Source organism: Camellia sinensis, chromosome 5, assembly GCF_055761805.1.
Source record: "Camellia sinensis isolate YWXY chromosome 5, ASM5576180v1, whole genome shotgun sequence".
In the NCBI taxonomy this organism is placed as follows: domain Eukaryota; kingdom Viridiplantae; phylum Streptophyta; class Magnoliopsida; order Ericales; family Theaceae; genus Camellia; species Camellia sinensis.
In genome coordinates this window covers 207,828,784-207,856,397 of record NC_138965.1, presented here as the reverse complement: position 1 = coordinate 207,856,397, position 27,614 = coordinate 207,828,784, and the positions used below count along the sequence as shown (strand labels likewise).

The 27,614-nt window shown below is 32.1% G+C and overlaps 3 protein-coding genes across 3 annotated transcripts; 1 reads left to right on the top strand and 2 right to left on the bottom strand.

Annotated features, from left to right (window-relative positions):
• Nucleotides 1–7,316: 7,316 nt before the first annotated feature.
• Nucleotides 7,317–8,008, bottom strand: LOC114276565 (uncharacterized). Its single transcript, XM_028218348.2, has 3 exons — nt 7,816–8,008; nt 7,552–7,631; nt 7,317–7,442 (listed from the first exon to the last, which is right to left on the bottom strand). Exons 1-3 carry the CDS (start codon nt 7,976–7,978, stop codon nt 7,332–7,334), a joined length of 354 nt encoding a protein of 117 aa, XP_028074149.2. The 5' UTR covers nt 7,979–8,008; the 3' UTR covers nt 7,317–7,331.
• Nucleotides 8,009–15,656: 7,648 nt separating this feature from the next.
• On the top strand, nt 15,657–18,981 carry LOC114276589 (non-functional NADPH-dependent codeinone reductase 2). Its single transcript, XM_028218368.2, has 4 exons — nt 15,657–16,355; nt 17,135–17,378; nt 17,858–18,037; nt 18,625–18,981. Exons 1-4 carry the CDS (start codon nt 16,042–16,044, stop codon nt 18,847–18,849), a joined length of 963 nt encoding a protein of 320 aa, XP_028074169.2. The 5' UTR covers nt 15,657–16,041; the 3' UTR covers nt 18,850–18,981.
• Nucleotides 18,982–19,338: 357 nt separating this feature from the next.
• LOC114276588 (zinc finger MYND domain protein) lies at nt 19,339–25,262 on the bottom strand. Its single transcript, XM_028218367.2, has 7 exons — nt 24,712–25,262; nt 23,030–23,170; nt 22,579–22,944; nt 21,852–22,094; nt 21,199–21,291; nt 20,350–20,550; nt 19,339–19,780 (listed from the first exon to the last, which is right to left on the bottom strand). Exons 1-7 carry the CDS (start codon nt 25,033–25,035, stop codon nt 19,568–19,570), a joined length of 1,581 nt encoding a protein of 526 aa, XP_028074168.2. The 5' UTR covers nt 25,036–25,262; the 3' UTR covers nt 19,339–19,567.
• Between the last annotated feature and the right edge of the window lie 2,352 nt (nt 25,263–27,614).

Genomic DNA, 27,614 nt, shown 5'->3' with positions numbered 1-27,614 from the left:
AATCCTTCCTGTTTCTAAAGAAGGGAAATTAATTCCAAAATCTAGTAACATTGCTTGTCAAATACACAAAATACTAATTAATTCAAAAAATTATTTAAAACTAAAATATATGAATAAATTTATTTTGTATATCATTCCTAACATATTAATTCTAAATCTACACATCTATAATTTACATTTTTTTTTTTTTTTGTTACAGAAAAATTCTGCCTACCCTCCCACAGATCTAAGGCAGCGTCCCTTGCAGAGATCACCAGGGTGTTCTGTTAACCGTTCCAAGCGAGGAGACTATAACCTAGGAACTTGCCCCGACCTCCCAAGATAAGCTCCGCTTAAGTTAGGACTCGCACAACAGGGGAGTATTGAACTCACTATAACCTGGAAACTTGCCCCAACCTCCCAAGACAAGTTCCGCTTAAGTCAGGACTCACACAGCTGTGTAGTATTGAACCCACACTAAGTGCTGATTAGACAACTTAAAGTCCAACCTCCTAACGAACTGTGTTTCGTTCAAGAGATTTGCTAAGGGAAGAGAAAATTGAATCTATAACCTTGGGACTTAAATCCTAAGCCTTAACCAAAATGTCATCCAGCCCTGGGTTATCTATAATTTACTTTGACGATAAAATTGTGAGTTAAGTTTTCAATCATTAGTCACCTCACTGGAGGAAATGAATACACAGAAGAATTAACGTAATTGCGATATTCATCACCGACTTGATTTCTTTTTTTAACAAATAATAATATGAGAGGATGTATATTTTAACAATAACCATTTTAGCAAAACGAGTTGACTGAGTCCTCTTTTGGTATGTTAGTTTTTGAGGTTATTACGTTAAAATAATTATAAAAAGATAAAATAAATTAAAAAATGATATTTAAATCATAATAATTATTTTTTTTATAAAATTCAAAAAAATAAAAAAAAATCTAAATAAGAATTTTTAGTCTCAAAATAAAATAGTCAAAAAATTAAAAAGTCGACTCACATTTCAAATTAAGCATAAATCAAGATCCACGTGTACTTTTTTTTGCTGAGGCTTATAACAAAGATTGTAATAAAATAGATTCAATAATTTTTATTTTTTAAAACGACCGGGTAAATCAGTAATGGCTCTAAGTTTTGGAATGCTTGAATTTTGAGGGATTCAACTCTACGAGCCTTTATTGCTTCTCCTTCCATGCTCCCACTAAGCCAAACTCTTTTATACTTAAATTAGAAATTAGTAGTAGGATACTTTAATTTGATTTGACAACTAAACCATTTTTAATAAAGTTGAACTTAAATAATTTAATTTATTTATTTTATTTTTTATAAGGGATTAGCTTGTATTTAGTTTACAAAATGAATTACACCATATAATTTGAGTTGTCAATCTCATCGCGTGTCTCATCTTAATAATTCTAATAGTAGCCACACTAGTTTATGACATTTATTATTTACGAAAAAAATAAATGATAAATATTTACAATAAACTAACATGGCTATCGTTATCAAATCGATTTAATTTTTGTGATCTACATATTATGATTTAAAAAATAAATAATTTTGATTACTGATACAAGACCCGTATTAGAGCCACGTATTCAAACATGTTTGTGGGATGAAGACAAACTAGATCTTTTTATAATACATTTAATTGAGTAAATAAATTTTTATCATAAAAATCAAAATTTGAAAGTAGCAAAGATGCATCCAAGTTTGCAATGCTCATATACATACATAGCTTTGCATTTTAGCAGAGTAATGATTTTTCTATACGCCTCCCTCGAGTTGGTGGGATCTTCCATGAAAGTGTTGCTGGATAGATACAATTTTAAAAAGGTGAATCCATAAAATGTTTGCTTCGTATGTCGGTACAACTGCTGTTTGCCTACTCGGTTCTTGTTTATGCTTGTATTGGGTCCCCAACCCTGAAAAAAGTTTAGTTACTCAACATTAAAAGAAAAGCAACATTAGCGATTTTAGAAAAAAAAAATTATCAAAAGTTTTAAACCCGTGTGAGTGTTACCTATCTGAGTATTGTGTATAATTTTTTATAATTATTTTGAGATTTCAAGTATTTGCCTTTAAAAGGTTTTCTTATTGAGAAATATTCTTTATCACTTGCTTTTTGTCACTCTTTTGTATCACTATTTATGGATTTTTGTAATTAATTTTTGAGTTAATTACACAAAAAAAACCTTGATATTTCGCGTCTTTTTTATTTTAAACTCTAGATTTTTAATTTCGACAAATTAAACTCTATTTTTCCACATGTGTTTTAATCTGGCCCCTCCCTCCATTTCTATCATATCAAACTAACGAAAATTTAGACAGAATTTCAGATTCGAATCCACTTGTTCAAGCACTTGTATCTTCTTCGTCGTAACTCTGTTTCGCCTCATTTTTGCGTCGTTGAATTCATCTCACGGCCTAGTTTCATTCCACCCCTCATAAGCCTTGTTCTACCTCTTTTGGCATGCCATCGGAGCTTCGAAAGTTAGCTAAAAATAAGATTTTTCTCTCTTTAAGCAAAATTTTCAGATTTAGACTCACATGTTCAAGAACTTGTATCTCCCTCGTCGTAACTCTGTTTTGCCTCATTTTTGCATCGTTGGATTCACCTCATGACCTAGTTTTCATTTCATCTCTCATATGCCTTGTTTCACCTCTTTTTATGTGCCATTAGAGCTCCGAAACGTAGCCAAAAATAAGGAAGAGGAAAAGAGAGAATAATTGTGGAAAGGAAGGAGGAAGGAAGAAGCATAGAGATAGAAGATAGAAAATAGAGGAGGAAACAAAAAAAAAAAGAAGGGAAAAATTATATTTTTGGCCAAATTTCAGAGCTTTGACAGCACATAAAAAGAGGTGAAACAAGTCCTATGAGTGGTGGAATGAAAACTAGGCCATGAGATGAATCCAATGATGCAAAGATGAGGCAAAACGGAATTACGATGAGGGAGATACAAATTGTTGAATATATGAGTTTGAATCTGAAAATTTTGTCCAAAGAGAGAACAAAATTATTTTTATCCAACTTTTGGAGCTCCGACGGCATTCAAAAAGAGGTGGAACAATGTGTATGAGAGTTGGAATGAAAATTAGGCCGTGAGGTAAATCTAACGACACAAAAATGAGGGAGATACAAGTACTTGAACATGTGGATTTGAATCTAAAATTCTGCCCAGATTTCCGTTAGTTTAACATGACAGAAATAGATGAAGGGGCCAGATTGAAACATGGATGGAAGGATAGGATTTAATCTGTCGAAATTGAAAAGCTGAGATTTAAAATGAAAAAGGCACAAAATCCTAAGATTTTTTGTGTAATTAACCCTTAATTAACCGTTAGCCCCGTTTATTTCTCTTTTACTCAAAGTCAAATGTAAGATAATGCAATATTTTTTATTTTTTTAAATTTATTTATCATTTGAAAATGATGTTTTGCACCAAACATCCATTTCCAACCTTCAAATTATCAAATACACCTTTGTCATGCAAAAGATTACGATTTATGACTCTATTGATTACTTACTTTCTGCTTGAATTTTAAATGTGTATAAATTTCACTATAGAAAAATCGCAAATTAGCGGCGTTTTAAAACGCCGCAAAATGCCAGGAAAACGCCGCAAAAAGATAAGACGACGTTTAAAAAATTCGTCGCTAATACGGCTGCCGTCATATCTTTGTGGCGTTTCAAAACACCACTATAGAGTTTAGACGACGTTTTTTAAAATGTCACTAATTTTTTATAGCTGTTTGACTATTTCCGTCAGAATTAACTATGACGTAAGCAATGACGACATTTTGCGACGTTTTTATGAAAAACGCCACTTTTTCTTTGCTTTTAAAAAAAAATTCATAATTAATGATTTTTTTACTACTGTTCAAAGCAAACCACCCATCCATCACCATTTTCAAAATATATAAAAATGAATAAAAAATAAAAAAATTACTGATATGGAGTACTCATTTTTCAATTTTCCACAATCAAAATAAAAAAAAAAAAACCCCTTTTTAACACAATATGTTAACTCAATACATAAAAATAAAAATTGCTAATATTTTCTCATTTTAACGGGAAAAAAAAAACAATAATATAGAGTGCGCTCTGGTATTTAGCTTCAAGTTAGCTTCAAGGGCTGCTCTATCGAAAAACTTCACCCCAGCTCATCATCTTGGCTCTGCAATAATAGAGCAAAGCATTACACTTCAACACATCTAATAAATCATATGTTCAAGAGAATTAAGGACATTTCCATAAATATCCATATAATCAGCAATTCAACATCACTAAAACATGTTGGTGAATAGAAACCAAGCTATACAACATTAATTTTCAATCCTATCAATAAGATCATATATATTGAAAGCAAACCTAAAGCTCTTTGAGAACATCAACTCGCTTATGAATATAATTGTAAAAAATATATTTATAAAGAAGACTCTAAATTTATAACTGCAAAAAATATATTCAACCAGTAGATTTAACAATTACGTTGTCAAATTGTTCAAAATACACAGCCTCATACTAAATTTTCCCCTGTAACTCTTGCAAAGTAAAAGAAATCAGAAAGCCACAAAAGGAAAGAAATGCACACCATCATAATGCCTGTCAAACAACTGGCATCTTTACATGCAACAATATCAAAATAATTCCAGAAAGAAAACAACTAGCAACATTCTTATTCTTATACATAAGCACTTCAAAACAATCCAATTCTCATTACCGAATCCATAATCAAGTTACAGCATTCTCACGACAACTTAAAAGATCATTAAAAAATACAAGTATGATGTGAAGAAAGATATTACACGCACAACAAATAATAAGATAGCAGCGGAAGGGTAGATAACAACACACAGAAACAAACAAATTTAACCAAGCTTTAGTGTTTTCACCCATATGGATATTTTTAGATTAAATCCCTTCGATAACTAGAACATAATTTAAGTTGCAACTAGAATGAGGCAAGTATCATGGAAAAGACTTATATAAAACGACTCCAGATCCAAGAATAGATATCCATTCATATGTCATTATCATCAGTATAATGACATAGCATATGAAGATCTCAATGTTCATCAAAACTGACCTGAACTATCAAATCTGACCTGAATACTTGGGAATGATGTATCTTCAACAAAGCACTGAAAAAGAAAGCCTCCTAAGAGCCTGGATCCGAAAACCATTATGTCCCCGACAATGCGATCATCAAATTTCAATTGTCATCTTTTGTTATTTGACTAATCTTTAAGCAAAAATAATAATAATAATAATTTGGTCCACTCTAACAAATAAAATTAATTAGTTGAGACCAAACCTGCAGCAGTCTTCACATTTGCAAAAATTGAAGCTACTAGAAAAGCCAATTAAATTTGCAAGTTTACGTAGATGAAATAAAACACAAATTAGATGATGTAGTCATTGAGTGTGAAGAATTTCAACCTTGCATCAAAATCAACAGTTTTAAAGCAACTTGATTAAAAAAAGTCAGAAGAAATACAGTAGTCCATTTCTTGTCTTATTACCTATGACTGAGCCAAATAACACAAAACATAACATTTAGGCCAAATATATGACAAGAAAATAAGCATAAATAATCATCCAATAAGGGCCGGCGCCAAGCCCATGCATTTTCATCATGATTCTTAACTTTTGTTGCTTCTCGTAAACCAAAGATGTCAATATGACCTGCATAAATAGGGAAAATAATTGAAGTTTATTACCATATATAAGAATGAAACAAATAACATCTTCCTAAATAATATACCAACAGATATCAGATGCAATCATTTCATTGACTATAAAACACAACATGCATGCTTCAAATACTCTAATTCAAACAAACACCACTGTTGGTGAAAAAGAAGGAGAAAAAAAATACTCACAAGGAGTAATTGAAGAATAACCCATGTAAAGAAGAGTAGTCCAAGGACAGAAGCGAAATCTATCTTGATTTGGGTCTCAAGCTTGGGCATTTCGTTGACAAACTCAAATAGCATTTCCGTAGCAGGCCGAAGCAAAAACTAGAGGTAGGCATTTGAGGCCTGTACATGTATGAATTGTAAAAGTTAATTCTCATGTTTGTCAATCAATGCAGCACTGCTTTACATTTTGCTACTAACCACTAACCAATCATACAAAGAATCAATTCTTGTTTGCTTAAAAACCATGAGGTGATGAGTAGGTAAAAAATTCCTACCATAAATGGAAAGTAAAGCAATGCCCAAGTAAAAAAGAAAATTTAACAGCCACCACATCTAACTGTTAGCACTGGTCACTACTAAAAAAAACACTTTTTGATATCTAGCTTCATGTACAATTCAAAAAATAAAAATGGCATAACTAACACCACCTACTCAAATGTTCAAATTAATCATTACAATTGCAAGACAGCAAGTCTGATATCTAGCTCCATGTACAAAGAAGTTCCAAAACTCCACCAACCCAAGTTCCAAAGATCCCAATAGAAAGATCAATTAGGAATGTGGGTAACAAAATTGTTTCCCAAGAACAAGAACCATACAGAATTCCAAACAGTAGAACTGGATAGCTTATCCAGCTGTCCAAACACCATCAAGATCGCAAAACATGACCTATAGGTGATGTCATAGTAGACAACGAAGTATATAAAATCTCAAAATTAGAATCCAGCAAAAAAAAGACAAAACCTACGAAGCTCCACATTCCATGAAATAACATGAACATAATCCAAAGCAATGTTGAGAATCTAATCTAATCATAATAATTTAATAAATAAACATAATCCACAGCACAGACAAGGAATGTCAATATAAAGACTCAACAGTAAATAAATAAAAATAACATGCCAAGAAGACTAAAATTATCAACATTTGATCCCATTGAATGACCACAAGGAATAATTTTAGCCAGGTTAAATCCAAAGAGAAAAAAGTGCTCCAATCCAAGCTTGCAAAATGAAGCAATATTTTACACATTAGCTTCTGTATCTCTAAAATAAAATGATACATATATAGTTCTATTGTACCTAATAGGACCTCTTTAAATTTGGAAATCAATCAAAACATTGAAGAGAAAAAGAATGACAAACCAAAAACAAAGAACAAAGGCCAAAAGCAGCTTTTTTCAACAAAGAAATGTAAGTATGTTCATACCTTTTTCTCCACCTTTAATCGGGCAATCAAGCCATGCTGTGTAGAGGGGAAAAGTTGGAATGATGATATCATGGTGAACGTACATGTTTGAATCACCATCAGCAGGGTCCTCATAAATCCAAACCTATTTGTACACATTGAGCTCACCAAATAAACTGGCTCGCTAGTATAAGAAGAGATGGGAGAAATGAAACTATATATTCTCCAACTAAGTACTACATGCCTCAAGATGGCTGACATCATCTTCGTTACAAGCACACACTATGACAGCATCCTCAGCTGTTATGGTCATGTCCTCAACCTCTTCAGAGTCATCATCCTAAAAGGGCAAGGAAATAATAAGATAGAGAATTCCATTTCCTTCAACAAAAACAAAAGAAGTAACAAAAGTCAAACAATAATGTACAACATTGGTCAAACAAACTTACATTCTGATCCTTCAAATACGGGTCCATGTCATTACTTGGATAATAAGCATCCCCAATTCTCGTGCCAATCAGCTCAACACCTGCAACAACCAGGAAACAAATGCATGCTTGCTTAAAAGTTCATTTGATACTTTTTGCACATAAATAAAAAAATGGACAGTTGACCAAATAATTATAATGCTTCAAGATTAAGCCATGCCTTCAAATATACAGAATCAAAGAAACTATTCCCCATTAGAATATAAGAAAACAGGAGAGGGTTACCATCATCCTCTTCATCATAGTGTTCCATGTCTAGTTCCTGCAAAGAATCTGCTATGTCCTGAAAAGGAACTGAAGTGGTGCTCAAGGAGGCTTTGCCAAGTGCATCTGCAATAACTAATGCACGGGCAACTTCATCACCCTGTTTAGCAGCATCAACAACCATATCTTCATCATGGTCCTCATTTTCACTCTCTTCACTGCAAAAGAATCAGAAATACACATAGGTATATACTAGACCAAAATTACATAAAATCTCATTCTTTTACCGCAATAAATTACTTTGTCTATGGAACTAAATAGTATCCTCGTATAAAGAACAGCATATTAGAATACATGAGGGGGTGAGAACACGGTTACAAATAAGAGGTGCACTTCTGTATAATCATTTTCCTTTTCACATTTTTATTTTAAATTTTTTTGGTAACACATCATGTAATGTCAAAAAGCTAATCACAAATTAACATCTACAAGGACAACAAGAGCTGATTCTGTCATTCCAAGTTACAATCATAAGAAGACGCAAGAGAGATGGGTGGAGAATGGGGGGCAAATGGTATCTAAAGTCAACTGATTTAGTTGCAAAATGTCTTTTTAATCAATTATACTGTATACAAAATTACCCAACAGAATAATATTCAGCTAAATTGAAAGAAGTGAGGATGTAAAAAGTTTTACCTTCTCTCAAAAGTCCTGTTGTTCAAAATCTCTTTAATTTCCTCTTTTGAAGAAGGCTGAGCCACAACTGGGATAGACCTTGAGACCCCTTTGGGGACCCAAGAAATAGCTGCTATCATATTCTTTAGACCAAAGGTCTATCTGGTCTATCAACAGACAAGAAAAAGAATCTTTTCAAAATACAACTCCCAAAAAACATACAAATGAGAACTCTTACTAAAAGTCACAAAAACACAAACCATAAACTAGAACCGATCTTCAACTAAAACTATCTATTTGAAACCAGAATGCAAAAGTAACACAGAGCTACCAAGCATGTTACAACAGGGCCAATTGTGGAAATAAAGAACAAGAAAGCCAGTGGTGAAAACTCTGTTGACTGTTGAGTCCAAAACACAATGCTATAGCAAGCTTATCAAACATAATTTGGAAAAATCAAAACTCTAATGCTGTGTTTGGTTGATTGAAATGAGATGGAATGGAATGATCATTCCTTTACAATGGTATATTCCGTTTGCAATGTGTTTAACAGACATAGAAATGAACAATTTGATGGAATCATTCATTTCATTTCATTCCATCGAACCAAAAACTATCTAACAGTGAAAACCTCATTATATCCTAAATTTCGAGAATTGAAGCTATCAATCTTTAGGGTAAAGTTCTATCAATTAGAGAAAGATCGTCCAAAATACGAACAGAGAATCTGTAAAAAGAAAAACATGGTGCTTATACAAATACATGTATATGTAGGTGTGTGTGTATATATATATATACATATATATAAGCATGTAACTATATATGCAGTTAAGAAAATAGATGTAAGGGAAGGTTACCTAAGAGAGAGAGAGAGAGAGAGTCGGGCAGACGAAGAAGGGGCTGGACTGCGAGAGAGGGGAGCTTTTTGTGAGTTTGAGTTGTGGAAAAAGATCTTGAGACTGATTGCAAAACAGGAAAGAAGAAATGGAGAAAAGCCTATCATTTCATCGGCTGTTTTCCTCTTGCTCCGACTCGATCGGACTCGATCTCGGTCCATGTCTCGATCCCGATGATCTTGATCCTTCTTCACTCCTCAGTTTCGTAACCCCGCCGATTTGTGCAACTCAACCGAACCATCTTCCTTTACAAAATCATTAGAATCAGAATCAAGAAAACCAAAAAAACCATCAAGAAATTTCAAACAAATCGATGCAAGAATCAATAGATTTAGAATTAGATCTGAACCCTGGTGAATCTCTCAAGAAGCATGAGGAGACAGAAAAAACCCTAGATCTAGGACAAAGAGAGAAAACGATAGAGAGAGATGAAGAGAGAAAACAAAATGACGGAAAGAGAAATGGGGGCAGAGGGACACGGAGCACCGTTATTAAATGGAACACGCGTGTCTTTAATTTCACTTTAGATTTTGCACAGCGTTTTTCAAAAAAACGTTGTCTAAAAAACGTGGTTATAGACCAATTTTGTTGTAGTGTTTGTGTATAGAAAAGAGAAGTCAAGAAATTTGTATTAAAAAAATAGCAACTCTATTTCATTCATTTTTCAGTCTCTTTTTAATCTTTCTTCATAATTTTTTCTCAAAATTTAAGATCCAAACACATTCTTTAATTCTTTCCTCTATTTTTTTTATAATTTTTTATTGTCTTTCTTTTCTGTACTTGAATGACCTTTTATGTTGAGTCCATTTGATAAAGATTTATGGATCTTAATATTCTTAAAAGGTTCCTAATAAAAATCTTCCACAATAATCATAAATATAGCTAAAAGTTGCTACTAATAGTACTAATCCTTTTGGTTATGTTTGGTTTAAAGATTCGGTAAAAGACTTTTTTATAAAAAGAAAAAAATAAGTGAAATATAATCACATTTCACATACTTTTTTTATTTTTTTTTAAATCTCTCACCAAATTTTTAAACCAAACACAAGAGACAAAAATTATGGTTAGTAACAAAAAGAAAAATGCTTAGGACCTCTAATTTAGAGGTACCACTAGCGATGTCCCACCCACTGCCACTGTCAGTCATGTCTTGATTTTGTGTTTTTTTTTTTTTTTTTTTTTTCCTTTTCCACCTCATTAAAGATGTGTTTAGAGGTGTGTTTTTAGAGATTTCTAGCATTGTTGTAACAAAAATCATGAGAGATGGTCATTTTCTAGTTTGCACCAGCCGGCCCACTTCATGCTTCTTTTTTTTATTTTTTAATGATTTTATATTACCGACGTTAAAATCAAAAATTAAAAATATATATATGCAATAAAGGATGGTACATAAAATAGAATGAATGATCCAATGCTTTCTAGGTAGGCACCACACCACCCTTTAATTATTGAAGTGCTTCAACTAGTTCTTTTTCTTTCAAAAAATAGCTTTCTCACTTTAGGTAGAAAAGCATGAGGGCCAACAAAAAAAAAAATCCAATCCTCTAAAGTTTAATGGGAAAATTATCAAATGTTCATAAATCCAAACATTTACATTTGGTTTATTTAGGCAAAAAATATTAGTGTTTTAATGTAATGAAAAACGAAAATTAACAAAAAATATGTTTCATGATTAACAGAAAATAAATTTATTTGGACAAAAAATGTTTTATACTTTTAAAATAATGTCACCATCACTATTGCCATCACCCTCGTTCCTGCCGCCCCATCACGCCACCACCTCCACCTCTACCTTTACCTTCATCCCGCCACTACCACTACCAAATATTAAAAAATATTTTCTTCAAAAAATCTTCTTCTTCTTTTTTTCTTTTTTTTTAAATTTGTAGAAATGTTTTCTGCTGAAACAAATTGAGCGTTACTATTTTATTTCTTAAAACTCTTAACATAAAAGTACTAGATTCTATAGTTTAGACTAATAATTATTACTTTAGAACACCATTTGAATTTGCTTTAAGAACATTAAATAATTTCTTGAAATAAAGATAGCCAAAGTTTCCGCTTAAATTTGTTCACCATAACCACAACATTTTCCATCAACATCTTCATCTTTTCTGGGAAAAAAAATATTTTTATGAACCAATGAATCTTTTAAGACAAGTAATACAAAGAAAATGAAAGAAGCTAGCTAGTTTTGGCTTATGGGAAATGCTATAGACACACGCGCGCGCAAAAAAAAAAAAAAATGTTACCGTTGTCTTTTATCTAATTTTTTTTTTTATAATAATTTTAGACTGATTTTTTATATGATTGAAATTTTATTTATCTATTCTATTTGTATTCGATGAAAATAACTTTGGGTTTGAAATCGGTTGAAATGTTCAATTTTGTCTCTTTTCCCTTTCACTCAGTAAGATGTTAATAAAGTGAGTCGTGTACTTTTTATGTGTTCAAAATTATTTTTTCTATTTTTCACTTTGTTTATATTCTCCCTTAATATTGAAGGTTATGCTAAAAATAGTCCACTCAAATATATTAAGACAAGAAAAATGTCAAAAGAAAGAGTCTCGAGTCATTTTTTAGACATTTTCAGCACTCTTCTCACTTTCATCTAGTCTAATAATAGCCACCATTTCGACTACCATGTGTCAGTTATTAATTACCAAAAAAAATTGGTCACCAATTTTTTTCATTTTTGGGAACTTTAAATTAAATAGAAAAGCATTATATACCAAAGTAAAAATGTAGAAGATTTATATAAATCTTCCACATTTCTTGGGAGATTGTACATGACACATTGGCATGCATTATTACCTTTTTTTCTTCTAGTCTATTTATAAACAATTACACGAAAAACCAACCTCATGATACGTGAAAATTGTCATGTATGCGGATAATATGTGCTACCCTTCTATGTTGTTCTCTATCTTCTTGGTAAATTAAATATCTTTTTTTTGAGCTGATAAAGAAAAAGAATGGCGGTGAATAGCTCCCAGGAGAAGCAATGGGTTGCTCCACGAGAAAATGGCAAGCCGGGCTTGTTTGAGAAGAAAAAAATTTCAACAAGGTTTAGCGAAAAGATCAAGAAAACCAAAGTTGTAGCTTCTACCGGCATGAAGAAAGTTAAGGAAGGAGCCTCGGCTGGCGCTTATTGGATGAAACTCATGTACCGTGATGTCAAAATTAAGAAATAGAAATTTATTTTAGAAGAATTAATTATCCTCATATGTTGTCCTCACTTGTTTATCCTTCTATATTACATACAATAATGACGATTTATTTCAAGTTTGTTATTGTATGATGAGGATTTCGTCATATTTGTATTGATATTCTTTCTTCTTTTTTTCTTTTACTAGGATAATTTGTGAGCATTTTGATTCCATTGTGCTATATGATTATGATTATTTGATGTAATTCTTTGTTGAATAGAAGACTTGAAAAAGTTGGAAATCTAATTGAATATAGGCCTTGAGGCCACACTTTTCCATCCCTAAACTTGGTGGTTGAAAGCCGTTAATGCTATATAACCAGAAATCTTTACAAAAAATTTTGTTACCCAATTTTTAAAATTAATGTATGTTATAGAACTATGATGTCGATGGTTGAAATCCAAATTTGAAAAGTATAATTGCCTAGTATAAATGTGTTATTAAATTGAAAATGATTTTGGAATGTTGGAAAATAATGACTTCTAAACCTTATATAGAGTTGTTCCATGACTATTGTTCTTATTGATTCAAGAGAACCATGTCAGCGTGTTAAGTTGGTGTTTTGAAACTATTGAAAAATTCAAAAGAAATGCAACTCAGTTTGAGAAGACAAATGAACATGGGTTCAATTTGATCAAATACTTGCATAGATTTGGGTTCAATTTCATACTTGACGGTGACTAACTCTTGTACTAAATGATAGATCTTGTTATTGAAACCAATCTTGTCTGCAAATTAGTAGATTGCATTCTCTATCTCTTATTCACTTGTCACAATTTATACCCAAAAGAGGCAATTCTAATCAAGTCTATTTGATTAACATTTGGATTATTAGTTAATTCTATCTAGGATCTGAGTGATTTCTAGGATTGTTTTGGTTTCGATGATGTGGAACAAGTGCTGACTAGATTGGCAATACTTTCTGGGAGTGGGGAAGGATAACATACATAAAGTGGGACTATATTTTTTAAGAAAAAAAAATTAGAAATGTTTTATTACATACAACAACACAATGAATATTTTTAACTTAGGGTTAGGAGAGGTGAGATTTGAAATCAAGACTTATGTTGTATTTGGTTGAGAGATTTGAGAAGGGATTTGGAAAGGAAAAAGGAAAATGTATGTGAAACTAGGTGAAATGTAGGTATATTTTATTTACAGTTCACCTAACTTTTCCTTTTTCCTTTTTAAATTCCTCCTCAAATCCCTAAATCAAATATAGCGTTAGGGTTTTATAAAGGAGACTTCTATCACTTGGGCTATTTCTTTGTCTCAAATCCATAGTTGTAAGAAACAATTAAAAATAAAATAGAATTGTCTTACCAGAACAATTCTTTTTATGCTCAACCAATCTAATAAATTTAGGGAGATAATATTTAAGTATCCTGAATTTTCAATTTTCTATTTTTATATTAATGTGTTTACAATTATAGAATTATATTTCGAAATTTTCATATATTTCAAAATTCTCACATCATTCTTACAATTGAAAATTCATTAGCACAGACAGATTTTGGGTTCAGAGTATCAATGACTGATATTCACACTTACTTTTTAGTCTCTCACACTTGTCCTTTATCATCTTGCCTCCCACAAGGGTATAATTCTTTTTATTTGGAATTCACTCCTAGAGGACACCAAAATTCATTCATAATTTACATGTATTCAACAAACAGATTTGGAATTCACTCCTAGAGGACACCAAAATTCATTCATAATTTACATGTATTCAACAAACAGAAAAATACAAAAATTAAAGAACTATGTAGTTCGATACAAATTTGCCTAAGTACATGGAAAGAGAGAAAATTCCCAAATTAAAATGTTGAGTGTTAAAACAAACACCTTGTGGTGAAGCAAGGCAAGAACTCATGTGACTGGCATTTGAGCAAAATATGAGGAGTAATTTGTGCATTTTCTCATAAATTTCATGATCTCAAAAATTGATGATACGATTCGACTAGTTTTCCCCTAAACACTGGGCTTTTGTTTGCAGCAATGCTAACCAGCTTTAAAAAGTTATTTAAAAAGTAGTTAGAGAATCAAATTTGTAAATCAAATTTATTTTTTTAAAAAAGAGTTTGAATCTATAGTATGTTTGATTAAAAAGAAATAAATGATGGAAAATGAAGCGAAAGAAAAGAAAAGTAAAAAGAAAATTCTAATATGAATTTGATTAGGCTAAGTTAGGTTAGGATGAGAGTGGTGGTTTCATTTTTCTGAAAACAGTTTCTAGAAAATTCTACTTTCTTATTTTTCGTATTTTTTTATTTTTATTGATTTTTTTTAATATTTTAAGCAATTTTTTTTTTAATTTGTAAACACACTTAACATAAATACACATAAAAAGTATAATTTTTGTGAAAAAAATCTTTTAAAAATTCAATAAATATCAAAAATACGAAAATTTAGTATGTTTTTCATATTTTTATGTATTTGTTAATTTTTTAAAATATTTTTTCACAATTTTTTTACTTTTTAGATATATCTAAGTAAGATACATTTAAAAAAATTTAAAAAAAATGCTTAAAATTTTAAAAATATTCACTATAAACAAAAAAATACGAAAAATAAAAAACTCAATTTTCAAAAAACTTAATTCAGAAAATTCAAACCAAACACACTAAGCCCCTATGTGGGAAGAGGCTTTTAGGGCTTTTTTTTTGCTAAAATAGCCCCAAGAAACAAAATAGGCTTTTTAGCTTAATAAGACAAAACATCACATCCAACCCATAATCATTACATTCTCTCACAAAAAAATCAAAAAAACCAAAAGTCTTTCCCAAACTAAGGTTTTTAGCCCCAGGTTAAAACAATCAAAAAAACTAAAAAGCCAACTCACTTCCTAAACGACACCTGAGATTCCTAAGTTTGTTCAACACAAAAAGGTGAAAATTACAAGTACGTTATTTTCTTGCACAACATAAGATAACATAGTAATTAAAATTTCTATTTTCTCTCTTTTTCGGTTCAAAATTTCCATCAATCATATGACATCATTTTTTTATGTAGTGCTTCAAATTAATTATGTAGTGAAAAATTTTAGGAATAAAACATATTGACACACTTATATTAGATAATTAAGAGACAAGGAACAACTCATTTTTTAATAGATGTTGCAATTACAGCATAGACCGACGTTATCAATTTGTTGTCTTTTTTTTCCTTTTGTTTTTATTTTCCTTCACGAGTCTTGGCACCCATATGGTGTTGATAAATGAACACATTAGGTAGTGTTTTGGAAAAATAATAAAAAGTTAATTTTTTTATTTTTTTTTATAATTTTTTAATTTTTTTAATGTAAAAAAATAAAGAAATAACGTGGTTTAAAAAAAAAAAAAATCAAAAAAAAAAAAATGACATTTAACTAGCTTGACAAAACACCCGATGTGAATAAAGACAACAACTTTTCGGCAAAGTGCGAAATTTCCCAAACGACCTACCACCACTTCTTTCTACTACCCAAAATGGATGCCATCCCAGAAGTTCCCTTGAGCTCCGGCGGCCGGAGACTTCCCATCTTGGGGATGGGCACGGCGTCTGACCCACCGGTGGAGTCAGAAATTACGAAACAGGCCGTTATCCGGGCGATTGAGGTCGGTTACAGACATTTTGACACAGCTGCTCTGTATTTCACAGAAGAGCCTCTTGGTGAAGCCATAGCTGAAGCACTTGAACTCGGATTGATTAAGTCCAGGGAAGAGCTTTTCATCACCTCTAAACTATGGTGTAGTGATGCTCATCCCAAGCTTGTTCTCCCTGCTCTTCACAAGACTCTCAGGTATTTGCATTTTTATTTTATACAATTATAAAATACATTTGTGCTGTTTAAAATAGATTGTCGGTATCACTTTGGTTTTTCCAATTTTAATTTTGTCAATTTTAAATTTTTAGTTTTTTTTTTTTAAATTCTAGTTTTAGTCAATTTGATCCGATTTCAAATGGTGATCTAAATCCAATCATAATAAAATTGACCCATATTAAAGTATGTATTTTATATCACTTTGGTCTTCAAATTTGTAATTTTATCAATTTTGTCCCTCGTAAAAACTATATTGTATCTTCTTCATTAATATTTAGGACTAAAGTAAAAAAAATTATAAAGAAAATTAATTACGCTTCATCCCATTCAAACTATTACTCAATATCGCTTATTCTTTTTTATAATTGAAAACCGATCCTTAAGTAGAGCCTCTGGACCCACCCCAGGAGCACAAACTCAGAATATCATTTTACCTTCATCAACTTTAAAACCGTTTATGATATGTAAAAAAAAAAAAAAAAAAAACTTGAAAACCGTACATTCAGATTATTTAAATATAAAAATTATTTCACTTTCACCCTTCAAAAGGGGATATTTGTATAATTTTTTGTAGTTCAAGTGTTTAAATAATTGAGGATCATATGTGTATCTCATTATAATTTTGTAAATTATTTCGATAATCTGTTTGAAATTGGATCAATTTGACTCAAATTGAAAATGAAAACTTCCATTTCATTCCAGCTTCCTCAGAAAAGCCAGAAAATTTGCTTCTTGATAAAATTCTTAATTGTGTGCAGAAATCTGAAGATGGTATACGTTGATCTGTATCTGATACACTGGCCAGTGAGTTCAAAGCCAGGAATATGCGAATACCCTATCAAGAAAGAAGACTTTGTTGAGATGGAGTACAAGTCTGTGTGGGCTGCAATGGAAGAGTGTCAAAGACTTGGCCTCACTAAGGCCATTGGAGTCTGCAATTTCTCTTGCAAGAAGCTTGCTCATCTCCTTGCCACTTCCACCATTCCCCCTGCTGTCAACCAAGTCAGTCTTTCTCTCTCTTTCTTTTTTCTTTTTTAATTTTTTTTGGGAGTGGGCTTAGCAGAAAAGCACCATGGATTCAAACCATAAAAACAATCTCTCATTTGGAAAGGAAAAAAGAAAAAGTGTGTGAAACTAAATGAAATAAAGATATATTTTATTCACATTTCACCTACTTTTTTTATTTTCTTTTTCAAATCCTTCATCAAATCCCTTAACTAAACACGACATTAGTCAGCAGGCCAAGGTTCCTCCGTTGTGATCTAGGTATCATCAGTTCAAACCATAGAAACAATCTCTCTGCGCGTGGAAGTAAGATTTCTCTGCACGTGGAAGTAAGATTGTGTACATCTCTGATCCTCTCTAAACACGTTGGCGACAAGTCTCCTGCAATGACGCAGTATTCTTTTTTTTTTTTCTTTTTCTTTATCTATTCTTCTGAAATGAGAAAACTGGTAGTGACGTTGTTGAACTTTTGATAGGTGGAAGTAAACCCTGTTTGGCAACAAAAGAAGCTGATAGAGTTCTGCAAGGCCAACGGAATTCTTGTAGTTGCTTATGCTGCCTTAGGAGCTGTGGGAACCTATTATGGCACCAACAGAGTTATAGAGTCTGAGGTGCTTAAAGAAATTGCAAATGCCAGAGGAAAGACTGTTGCTCAGGTGATTTCGATATTGTTGTCTCTAATTTTGTTAGTTTATTTTCTAGTCCAAGATTTTGTCTCCGAATCTCTTTGTACTTCTGTCCCAAAACACTTTAACAATAGTTTGGATTATGCCTCCGAAGATCTCCCAATATTCTTACATGATTTAATGATTGTCAAATGTTTTCCCATGTCTTAAGATGATCCAATAACTACGAAGTGTTTCGAAACAGAGGAACAAGAAAATTCGGATACACAAGATCCTTGGCCTTCCTTCGATCTTAGTTTGCTTCAATTTTCGATCTTAAATTTGTGGTGTAACTAAAATTAGGACCCTAGATGGAGGGGAAGGCAAAAAAAGGGTTCTCACATGACTATCCAAAATAGCATACGTACAAACACATCATTTTTTTTTTTTAAACAATAGTGCACAGAATGCAACATTTGCAACACTACATCCACCTAGATGATAATCAACTATGCCTTAGTGAATTTTCTTGGGAAAAAAATTGGTGTATCCCCTCTACTTACTGAGTACCATATATAACAAGGTTTGGTTTAGTGAATGGACAACTATGGAAGGCTTATTGGTTAGGATCAATGCAGGTTTGTCTTAGATGGGCATATGAGCAAGGGATTGGTGTGCTGGTGAAGAGTTTCAACAAAGAGAGGATGAAACAAAACCTAGAGATATTCAATTGGTCATTGAGCAACGAAGAGTCTAAGAAGATTGGTGAAATCCCACAAAGTAGAGCATGTCTTGGCAAGGATTACACCTCAGCAAATGGTCCTTTCAAGACAATTGAGGAGCTTTGGGATGGAGAACTGTGAAGGACTCTCTCTATTCTCTCTATTGTTTCTATATCAATATTTGGATCAGTTTTATGCAATTTGTAGTGGAATTATGTTTGGAAAAAACACAACTTGTATCTTTTGTTTCTTAGAAAACATTCTCTTCTTGTATATTGTTTGCAAATCCACAGAGAGTTGTGTCCTGTTCTGTGATTAGTGTCTATGTTCCTAGAAGAACTGTTACAGGTGTAAACTTACGAGGGCAAAGGTGGGAACAATTACCCCATGTCCGGGAGGATATGCATGATAAAACTGGAATCCTATCATTTGGAAGGAGTTAGGAGGCTCCAATTTAGAGATCAAAAGCTAAGTACACAAAAATAATGTTCACATCTATTGATTCTATTCACAGCTACTACTCGGTCTCCATCAAGGAACATAACAGAGGATTAGAGTTGGTAGAAGAGAGAAGACTGTCCCCATAGTTGTTAATTCAAGTTTACTTGCCTGTAATATGCAATGAGCAAATATCACACATAATTTTTATGTATTTATATGTTTCCTGATAAGTATGTGGGAAATAATAACTATGTACGGACACATACATTTCACAATCCAAAGAAGATAACACAGATCCAATGACCATACTACAAAAGTCCTTGCAGCCTACCAATTTAATGTAATACAAGCTATAGCATCAGCAAAAAGCCCTTTTGAGAACTTCAGCACACAAAGATGTAGTAGCATGATTTCAGATTTAACAATGTACTGGCCTCTCATAAGTTGGGGGTAAAGAGGGGCAATACTCGTTCATGTTGGCATATGGCTCTATGGTGTTGTACTCCGGCAATTCCATTTTATACTCACCGAGAATCTGGCAGAATGGGAGCTGATCAATCTCGTTGTTGCACCAGCTAGGTAGGCGTGTTATGTTTTCCTCAAAAATCTTCAGCATATATGCATCCCGTATCTGTGAACAATAGTAGTAGACCAATGTCATGTATAGTGATCATGATGACAGGAAACGGTCAGCAACATGGTTGTTAGAATCTTACTATTCACAATTCAATACGAGTTTCAACCAAAACAATTCGATTTGTGTTGTTGAATCATAAATTGTGTGAATTTTACGATTCAAATATATTCACTACGATCTATCGTGATTTACTATGATTCATTACAATTTATTGCTATTTAGTTTTGTTTGCATAATGCATGAAACAATGTCATTTGCAAAATAGAAAAAAAGATCAATTGATTATGTTGATGTACATAGTTTTATATGTACATACATATATCCAATTTAGATATATTAATATTTATTTCATTTTAAACATTGTGAAGTTTTTTTTTTTTTTGAACGGCTTAAACATTGTGAAGTTATATACATAATAATAGATTATGCTAAATAAAATAAATCTTGAGATTCACAATTTGATACGAGTCATGATCTAATTTTTTAGCAAAACGATTCACAATTCAATTTGTGATTTGACAATAATGGTCAACAAGTCTTCGCTTATGGTCTTAGATACTAACCGTAAACTCGGTCACTTGAATAGAGTTGGCATAAGGACCAAGGATTCCCGCCTCTTTATACATTGCCAAAATAAAGGCTACACATGTTATTGATTTCCCATCACTGTAGACCCAGTCATCTTGTTCCGGAATTGTAAGTAATTGATCAAAGGTTATGCCTTGCCTTTCAGTCTCAGCTAGAATTCCATACAAGTCCAAATCCTAAGAGGAGAAAGTAAAAGAAAATAAATAAATAATAAGAAATAAGGTGCAAAATGCAAATGTGACAACAATCACAATAACTGGAATGGTTCACAAAAATAATTACTGCTATTAGAAATTAAAAGGCATACTGTTGATCCTAAGTCAACTTAAACAGCTACTAATGCTTCAATTTTCCATACTAAATTGTACAACACGTGGTTCAGAATATATGCTGACCATAACAAAGTTGGTTTTAGCATTATAACTATATTTTAATCTATTTTTTTCTTTGGTTGAGATCATTTGAAGTGAACACAGTTTCTCCCCATCACAAGCTTCGCATCAAACCTAACTGGGAGTGTTTCCCTTGCTTCCTTCTACAAGGAACATAAAAATCCGGGTGCAAAATTGTGCTCAAAGTCTCAAATGAAGCATTATTCAATCATTTCCTCCTTCCTAATGCCAACATGCGTAGTTAAATACAACACAATTTTTTCAACTTTAGCCCACTTCAGAGGATAAAAGTCCCATCTATATGATAAATACCCATTGAAACTTAAACTGCCTATCACAAAGATGGAAGTAATTTACCAATACAACAATACACACATTCTCATCAACGTTACGCTACTGGGTGATGAAGGGTTGGTGTGTTGGGAAAAGTACCTCAGTTCCAAGCCGTTTATTTAGAGCTTCATTCCACATATTTGCAGCATATGCCGGCTGCACTCTAGTCCACATAGACATGACAGAAATGACCTGTGAACAGAGTCAGCCAGTTAGAAATTTAGCAAAGTTCTCAACATCCTCGCATTTATTCACATGTAATGCAAATGAATGATTGTATCAAGTACATAGAATTTTTTCACCGGCAAAAATGAAACAGTGAAGATGACTGTCAAAGCACAAAAACATAAAACAGGAACAAAAAAAGTGACTCCTAAAATTAATAATTCTGGCAAACTATGCACAGTACAAGTCATGCTAGACTACTCATCCATTTGTTATTACTGTAGCCAAAAGAATTTCACTCAAAATAGTGAGGATTTATAAACCCCATTGTTTACATTTATATGCATGTGCACTTTCAACACATTATCCACATGTTACCTATGTAATGAAACTATTATAATTCCAAAGCAATGACCATAATAGAACCATATCACCAAATCCAATCAAACCAGAAGGCTTCTAAGCCAAGAAAACCTACTAAAATAGTCAAGAAATGCACAGTATTTAGTAGCATGGCATATGCATCATGGAAAGCCAAGTTTAAACTTTAATACAATATATTAGAAAAATATAAAACTTAAGCATACCAAGTGAGCATCAAGAGGTGGTGGATAGTTGTCAGCAATGGTATCAATCCAACTAAAAATCATGTTGTGATAACCATATGGCTTCCCTGCCATGCTCCGAGCATATTCCCATGCTGCAGTCGAATTAAATTTAGCACGCACATCTGGATGTAAGGGCAGCAACACTACCTGTGGATTGGATTCATCCTTAAGAGACAATTCCCACCATTCATCCCATGGAATTACCACAATAATTTCTTCACCCTGAAACACAACCAAGACAATATAAGCATAAAATCTAAGAACATGTTCACATAAATATGGTATAAAGACAATATGATGTTCACGCTGCTAAATATGAAGGCCAAAAAAAAAAAGGAATCCACCAATAAACTCAATCCAAGAATTGTTCAAATGTTTCCACATCTATAAAACCAAAAAAGAAACTTCATTCCAGAAACCAAAATTTGAAAACCTACCTATCTTTTCAAATTTGTATTTTCTAACGCCCCTCACACCTGTTTGCATACATGATATAAGCATTACAATTCTACAGTTCAGTTGTTTTAAACTAAAATTCTTCCCCTTGCCAATTCCAGCTTTTTAGGTTTATGAGTTCATGCCAATAAGCACACAAATCTAACATGGCTCTAAAGTATAACGTATTGGGTAATTATATGTCTATGGCAATGTTAAGAGTTGGTATTGTGCATGCTTGTCTATAATTTAGGAGCAGTCCTCTGCCTACCTTTTCATTCTCATGTCCAGATTCACCAACCCAAAGATTACCAAATTCATCCTTCAAACAAACTGCTGTATGACCAGCAAATGCACCCGTTACCCACTTCTCCAATGTTTCAAATCCACCCCACCTACCACGGATCTTTGATAATGCTAAGAAATCACCAGAATGGACATCATCTGGATTGATAGTTGCACGCCAAGGCCGAGAACGTTTTTCAAATGTCGCACCCATGTGTTTCTTCAAAAATTCTAAGTTAGCATTCTGACCCCAAACAGTGTTAGAGAACAGGGGAAGGACGTCTACTAAGGATAGCAAGGTCCCCAACATTCCTGATGGCATAAGAAATACAGAGATTCCATGCTGCTTTACCTGCTCAATGATCAGTCAAATAGTCAACCTTTTATAACAGAATTCTATAGAAGAATAAAAAGAAAAAGGATGAACACAATAATACATATTCCAGCTCTGCTTCTTCCTCCCAAGATTCAAATTTCAAAGTATGGTCTCGGGCAGAGAAATAATAATCCCAAGTAATCCTATAAGGCGTTGCAAAAACATACAGATCCATACAGGCCCAGCTGTGAGCTGCAGAAGTCTGTGGAAAGAAAAAGAAAGTTAAGAAAACGAACATTGAAAGAGTAGCATGACAAGCAAAAAAATTAGGCATATATTCAAAATTGAAACTCATAAGTCCAAAACAAACTCTGAATATATGTGTGTGGAGGTTATTCTAGATGCAGCCAATTGGCTATGGATATAGGCTCACACTTGAATATCAAATTTGAATTTCAAAATGGTTAGGCCAGATACATTAACATGGTCATTTTTCCATGTAAATGAACAAAATTTGTTGCTGCCTCCCAAAAGAGTTTCACCTACATTTGTATATGCTTTCCAAAACCTGTGAAGGCTTGTTAAAACAAAACACACCCAGATAATGGCCAGATTTGTTGCAAGAGTGCTTGGTTTATACTTATTTAAGTTAAGCATCATTACTTGCTCCATCAATAAGCCTGTTATCCACCCACCGATCGTCTGAAATTACCAGAATCAAAATCAGATCATACCCCCGAGTAGAAGACTGAACAACTAAAAAGTTCCACATGCTTATATCTCCATGTCTAAAGTGAAACATGTTAACTCTTTTAAATCCAATATATTGTATGGTATAATAGGTAGTTAAAATGTGCACATGCGAATGCACATAAAGTAAGTGTTGCAAGATTTAGCATGATGCCTATTTCCATAGATAAAACATGTACTAGGTGTCTAGGCTAGGTGTGTGGATCTGAGTGTTGAAGTACTTAAGATTAAAGTCCTTCAGAGGCAACGCAAAGCGTGCTACCTTAGTTCACCTCTTTCTTCCTTGGGTTTTTTTAATTATTGTCGCTTGAGATGGTGGATATCTAAGAAATTCGGATACTTCTAAGAAGGCCACGTGTCTGTAAAGACACTCGTCAGACAACATCCAAGTCCTATTATTCTTTTAATTTTTTTAGACCTGCACACTCTCCCGACACTTGAGGAACAAACGTGTTCATTGCTTGGACACATGAACAAATTAACTTAGTATACAATGATACAAGAAAACAATATATACATTTATAACTATTAATAACCCCCCCCCCCCCTCTAACTTCATAAATTAATTTTGTGTTGCATTTTTTTATTATCTTCAAATATAATATTTATATTCATGACATTTAATAAATATATAAAACTGTTTATTTTGTGCATTTTTTTAAAAAAAAAATTATTGTGTTGTCCATGCTTCTTAGCCAAATATTTTTCGCGAGGCAGGCAAGTAAAGGAATATTGCAATCCCTAATAGCTAACATAGATGAAATTTGCACCTCAAACAGTTAACCCAGTCTCATTCACCAGATGGCTTCTGTTATGAAGCTATCATTCAAAGAACTCACATCAATCGCTACTTACATTCACTGAAATCAACCTCAAAATTATGTTCTACCATTTATACTCTTCAAAAGCTCTCCAATACAATCCAAACCCAAAATGACATTGCCTATGGAGCAATTGTAAACATAATCATAACTAGTTACTCTACTTCAACAATTCTCACAATTCAAATCAAATCAATCATACACATGTATACAAGTGATAAAAAGAGCGAACCTTGAGGTGAAGAACACCGCCGCCCAAACCCCGATCACCGCCGGTGAACTCAAGCCGAGCTTCGTTATCGAAAAAGCAAGCCCCTTTCCACTCAATCGACCCATTGGTAGGGGAGACCGATCCAACGAACGACGGCAACAAGTCAACGGCGCTGTGGAGATTGTTGAGCACAGGCCATGAAATCTGCCGAGGAAGAGCTGGAAGGACATCGTTGACTCTGAAGGGTACCTTCAGAGATTCCCCAAAATTCAAACCAAACCCTAAACCTAACCCCAGAAAGTAAATTAACCCCAGCAACCACATGCTACGAGCAAACACCATCATCGTCAATATGTATGTACAGAATTGTGGTGAATGTGTATAGCCCTAGATTTGGGGTTTGAGGGAGGGAGGGAGGGCGTATTATGGGCGGAGAAGGAGGAGCGTTTGATCCATGGTTTAGGTTTGGACTGGTTCAAGTGACTGCTCCTCGCAATTTGATTGATTTTATACTCCCTTTATTTTCAAAATATTAGTCACTTTTGAAGTCTTTTGGTTGTAAAATTATTGATGACTTTTCAAAATTACTCTTTTCGATGTATAATAATTATATTTATAAAATATTATACAAGCAAGTTGAAAAATTTGTTTTCATTTTTCAAAAAATATTTTTTAAAAAATTTTACATTTTTATTTTTCGTGTTTTTTTATTTTTACTGAATTTTTTTAATATGTTAAATAATTTTTTTACTTTTTACACACACCTAATATATATACACTTAAAAAAAATTGTAAAAAAAATCTTTTAAAAATTCACTAAATACCAAAAATATAAAAAAAATACAAAAATTCAATACATTTTTTATATTTTTATGTATTTATTAAGCTTTTTAAATATTTTTTCACAATTTTTTTACTTTTTAGATACATCTAACTAAGATGCATCTAAAAAGTAAAAAAATATTTAAAATTTAAAAAATATTCACTAAAAACAAAAGAATACAAAAATCAAAAAACTTAATCCAGAAAACTCAAATCAAACATAATTTTTTAAAATCATTCTTTGATAATACAATTATTATATTTTAAATAATACTAATGAATTTAAAAGAATGATAAAATAGAAAATTTATATAATTTTAGTTATTTATTTTTAAAAATGAACCAATATTTTGAAATAATGAAAAATGAAACAAATGATCAATATTTTGGGACGGGGTGAGTAATTTTTTTTCTTTTTTCTTTCTTTTATTTTTTATACTAAGATTATGTTGATATTTAAAACTCAGTAATGCTACATCAACTAAATTTAAGTCTCTCCCAAATTGTCCGAACTTGTGCATGCTGATTGTCCAACAAGTCATCCAAGAGGTCATCCAACCGGCCATCTGAAAGGATGCCAGTCATTTGGCCGGATACGTATTGACACACTAGTAAGCAAGAGTAACAGTTGTGGTCGACAAATGTGACAATCGCAATAAACAAAGATAACACTGGTCATTTGGTCACATCATTTGGGTGGAGTTGGACTCTTTCTATCTCGATGGACCAAGCATTTTTCTTTAAAATTTAATTAAATTAACCTCTAATAAGATTTTGAAAAAATACAATAAATCTTACAATTTTAACATAATTATATTGAATTCTTTTTTACTTTAATTTATATAACATTTAACCCCATTTTCGTCAATAATTTGTTCATTATATGTATGGGAAAAATGATATTGTCATCTATTTTACATAAAAGTGTATACTTTACATTATTTATTTTTGCATTTTTTTCATAATATTTACATTAGTTTCGATTCATTTAACTTTATTAAAAAGAATATCAGTATAATTATATTAAAATTGTTAAATTTACTATATTTTTTAAAATATTTAAGTGGGTAATTGTAATTTACACTTAAATTTTTGACTTTTTATGGTCCAACATTGTTCTCCTTGTGTCTGGACAAGTTGTAACATTATTATACAGAAAAGTATTTTTTTAAAGTAACAGATTTAAGAAAATAGCAATAAATAAATATGATTTATTTTCAAAAAATTGCACTAAAAAAGATTTATTGCATTTCAATAGAATGCTTTTTTAAATTGTAGATACATGAAATCTTCAATTAAAAAGATTAAAAATAAATAAAAAAATACCCTTTCTTCTTTTCTCTTTTTTTTTTAAATTATTTTATTCTCCCTTCTCTTTTTCTTTTTGCTCTCCCGGTAACTCCAACAACCACAATCGATGCCAACCATCCCTTTACCGCTACCCTTAGCCTCCTTCACTCACCCCCACCCCTTGTCATTGCTACTATACAATCATTGTTAACCACTTATCTACTACCTACTTCAATTTATCTCTTCTTTCTGAAAAGAAAGGGAATATGCGAGTGAAAGGAGAAGGGTGATTGTGTAATTTTATGAAAGATGCTCACTTATTTGCAATTTTGTTTTGCAACTTTTCATGTATTAGGTAATTAGTTTAGTTCATTCCCTCAAATTGTAATTATGTTGTATTTCTTCCTCTCTCTTTTTTTGCAACTATCCCATTTATTTTTCATTAATTATTCACTTTATAATAAAATTAATTTGTAACTTCTGGGGGGCAAAAAATAGAAATAAATTCTAAAAACTCAACCAAACCTAAGCAATGAAACCCACATTTAACATACTTATATCGATCTTCTTTTTAGTAAAATTACAGTCATTGAAACTAACATAGATAATACATACATAAAAATAAATAGAGAAAAATATGCATTTCAATATAACAAAAATAACAACATAAGTTTTTTTTATTCATATAATTAATGAATTATTGATAAAAGTTAAAAAGTGTTTTAAACTAAGAAAATTTAATATAATGGTGATAAGTAATGTATATATATATATATATTTTTTAATTTTATGTGAAAAAAAATTAACTACTT